Below are 4,013 nucleotides of genomic sequence, written 5' to 3'. Positions count from 1 at the left end.
GCTGTCGCCTCGAGCTCAAGCTCATTGTCACAACTCGCGAAGAATTACAATCGAATTGAATAACTACAATTTTTAATTACAGCTATAGTAGACTCTAGATTACAATGTTGCGGGATAATCCAAAATTCCAAACGCTCCGGTGTTCTTTCATCTCCGACATATATATATGTACAAGATGTTTTTATTTATCTATTTATCTATTTATTTAGTTATATATTATTGCTATTATACTTATATCTGGATTGGCTGTTTTTGATGACGACCTGGTGAGTTTAGTGGATACGTTCGGAAGGTAAAATGGTTAAGCTGTTGACGACTTGGCGATTTCCATGGACTTAAAACTTTAAAACAATATGGACAGGTTAAACAAGAATAATAAACTTACGGCGCAGGGGGTTTCGGAGCCCCCAGGCCCCGTCGGGAACACGAGTGGCTTTCCAGGCTCGATCCGACGGTCATCAAGCTACTGGAAGAACGGCGGGCGGGAGGTGGAATCCCAGGCATCCTCTCGTACGGTAAAAGCGACTGGGTAGAAGGTGGGAAGAAGAAAGCTGGCATTAGGAGGAGAGAAACCGAGGAAGGTTGCAGATATAAAGTTAAGTGACAAAGTCACAATTTCAGTGATACCGAGAGCTAAAGGGAAGGAAGAAGGTGACGCGTTTAGACCAAGTAAAAAAATACAAAGGAGTCCTACGACTGGTGGCAGGGCTGATGTCGAAGTGGTCGAGGAATCGGAAGGTTCCTATCGAATCAGAGATAGCGAGCACAGCACGCCAGTGGTAGTGAGAGGAGGAGCACCCGTCAAACAATTGGCTAGAAAGGTAATAGATGAAAGCAGCAGGACGAGACGGGCAAGGGCGGCTATGGTAAGCGAAATAGATAATAGCGCCAGGGATGATACACAGACCAGTGATGTAGACGAGGAAGAAGTAATGATATAAAGGGCGGAACTGAAAGGGTTCACGCAAGCCCTAGCTGGCGCTGTCCAGATGCTTAATGTTGTGGTGAGAAAATTCAAGCTGGACAAAGACAAAGATGAAGGGATCAGAGAGATCGGTAACTTAATAAAGGGTATGCTATCGTCCCTGGAACAGTGTGGAGAACAAAAAGCAAGGAGGAGGAAGAGGAGAAGAGTGCCTGTTGAGGCGGAGAGCAGCATTAATAGGACAGTAGTTATGAAGGAAATGACGGTGGACAAAGGCAGTTACCCCAAAAGGAAGGTGATATCGCCGGCCGAGATTACAAGGATGGATGAACGTAAAAGGCCCAGGACGCCCAGGAAAGGAGAGGTCATCTACGCCGAAGCATGTGGGAAAGAAAGAAGGAATCTTGTGATGGACGAGGATTATAATGAGGACTCGGAAGGATGGAGGAGAGTGGCAAGAAGAAAAAGGGAGAGGAGAGCTCCCTTGGCACAGGATATTCCTAGTGTGCATCCGGGCAACAACAGAGAGGTGGTCCCGGAAGGTGAGGGTGTGTCAAGGAACAGGAGAAGCGAAAGTTGAAAAGGGATGTGAGTGGCTGCAAGTTTATAGAAGAATAATGGCGGCCAGGAGCACATTGGAGGGAGCCACGGGGGTCCCTCCAAGGACGAGAGCGGGCCACATTCTGATTGAATTTGACAGGACGAGAGCGGGCCACATTCTGACTGAATTTGACAGGACGGTGGCGGTTAACGAGGTGGCGGCCAGGTGAGGGATAGTACGGAGGTGGCTGCCCTGGTGAATAGGGCGACCCTACAGATCAAAAATATTGATCCCCTCACCAGCAAGGAGGAGCTGGTGGACGATATTAGGGCGCAATGGGGGATTGAGGACAATATTGACATTATTAGGGCGCAATGGAGGATTGAGGACAATATTGACATTGAGGTGAAATCTATAAGGATGGCACCATGGCGGTCGTGGTACTCCCTGCGATCGGAGTTCCCAATGAAGAGAGAGACAGAGTTCGGCTCGTGACGTGGAGGTCGGCGGACGTGTTTTGGATCGTTCCTGCCAACATCATATATTTTCATATATTTTAGTGCATAATGGGACGTGTGTGATCGTATAATAAAATAAAGTGTAACGAGAGCTCCTAATAGTGTTATTGTGGGGTGTGTTTTACATATTTTATATAAGTATAATAAATAACAGAAAATTGTTACGACGAAGAAAACAATAACGTACTATCAAATACTGAAAACGAAGCAGTGGACTATTAGTGGACAATAAGGAGTCGTAGTTACATTATAGTTGTATTATAGTAATTAAATAGGGCATTTTAACCGTATATAATTACTAATATTGTTAAAAGAAACGTAATGGTTAAGTTGAGGTTATAGCGGTTATATTGTCGGTACTAGCTGGGTATATTATGATAAATATGAAGTGATTGAGAAGTTTTTCTGTGGCTACGATGCATAGATAATAAAGAGTAATGCGAGTGGATATAATTATGCGTGGGATGTGAGCCCTCGGCTGAATCGTAGCTGATTTTGAGACAATACCCTATCGTAGTATCGTTGTCGGTTACATGATAACAAATTTGGTTTTGTTTGGGATAAATAAAAATATTTTATCATATAAATGTGCATGTGGAAGGATTATTTATTCGATAAGCAATCCATTTTTAAGGATAAGATGTGCGAAAAAAAGTATTGGGATTTCAGAATTAGTTGGAATACGAAGGCCGACACGGGATAGGTTATGTTTCTCGTAGCGTGTGTAAAATTAAGTAATATTATGATATAATGATAAATAGTTGCCATGTTAAGGATGTAGTTGTTTATTATGGTTAAGCTCGAAGGTTTTAGTGGAGGAAATTCAATATCGGTACGTGCTTGGAGCACGAGTGTTGACGGGTGGTTACCTACAAATAAGAATCAGATGGGCAAGTTTTTAATTATTTAGGTAGTACAAGTGCCTATATGCGTTTAGTTATCTTAAATTTTCAGTGTAAGCATAAGAATGAATGTACTTACTCTTTAAGAGGTAGATTATGCCAACCGATGAGGATGTAGTATAGCGAAGGTGGTTTCGAGACCTGTCAACAAGTATCGAATAATGATTAATACGACAGGGGGTTTACAATAATTATATTACAATAATTATATTAAGTTGACATTGAGATGGATTCCTCTAGCCTAGACTGTGTAGCTATTTATACTTATAGTAAGTTACTTCTCTAGATTAAGTGTCTTTTACTTATAAAGATGGCTACGTTAAGTGGTTTGTATTTTATATCATAAGTAATTGAGAGGAACTTAATTGTTTCTATGATGTGTCTTTTACTTATAAAGATGGCTACGTTAAGTAGTTTGTATTTTATATCATAAGTAATTGAGAGGAACTTAACTGTTTCTATGAAGCAGAGTGTACACTGCGAAGGAGGTGGCGATACCTAAAATAGTTAAAACGAGGATTATGGTGATAGGTTGCTACCTTACTTTTATTAAGTTAATATGAAATAGTGTTTTATAAGGTTAGCTGGTAGCTATTTATATATGCGATGGATTATTTACTAGATAAGTGTTTTGGTTTTACTTACAACGACTGGCTAGTTTTAAGTGTTTGTATTCTTGTTTGTTATAAGCGAATGAGAGGGATGAACCTGTTATGCGAGGTAGAGATTGTGTTGCGAAGGAGGAGGCGATATCTGAAATAGTCAAAAGAGGTTTATTGTGATAGATGACTACCCTATTTATATTAACTGACATTAATGGACTTTAAGATCGTGTTTTGTAGGTTGTTGCAGCTATTTTTATATATGTGACAGAGTAATTTGTAGATTGTGAGCTGTTAGTTTTACTTACAAAGACTGCCTAGTTTTAAGTGTTATTGTATTCTTATGTATTATAAGTGAATGAGAGGGGTGGACCGGTATATGAGGTTGAGTGTATACTGCCAAGGAGATTGCGATACCTGAAATAAGGTGTAATGAGGATTAGTGCGATAGGTGGCTACCCTAGTTATATTAATTGACAGGAAATCATGTTATAAGGTTAGGTAGTAGCTATTTATATATGCGAG

At 40.6% G+C, this 4,013-nt stretch overlaps 1 protein-coding gene across 1 annotated transcript; it reads left to right on the top strand.

Annotated features, from left to right (window-relative positions):
* Positions 1-217: 217 nt before the first annotated feature.
* On the top strand, positions 218-1,823 carry LOC117151752. Its single transcript, XM_033321204.1, has 2 exons — positions 218-1,578; positions 1,626-1,823. Exon 1 carries the CDS (start codon positions 990-992, stop codon positions 1,503-1,505), a length of 516 nt encoding a protein of 171 aa, XP_033177095.1. The 5' UTR covers positions 218-989; the 3' UTR covers positions 1,506-1,578; positions 1,626-1,823.
* Positions 1,824-4,013: the final 2,190 nt, after the last annotated feature.

The sequence above is a fragment of the Bombus impatiens genome, unplaced genomic scaffold (genome assembly GCF_000188095.3).
Source record: "Bombus impatiens unplaced genomic scaffold, BIMP_2.2 scf_0409, whole genome shotgun sequence".
Classification (NCBI taxonomy): Eukaryota; Metazoa; Arthropoda; class Insecta; order Hymenoptera; family Apidae; genus Bombus; species Bombus impatiens.
The sequence above is the reverse complement of the archived record's forward strand: the minus strand, read 5'-3'. Positions and strand labels throughout refer to the sequence as shown.

Bases quoted from the DNA above. Each gene is read 5' to 3' on its own strand.
- LOC117151752 (XM_033321204.1), top strand. From the start codon at position 990: ATGCTTAATGTTGTGGTGAGAAAATTCAAGCTGGACAAAGACAAAGAT.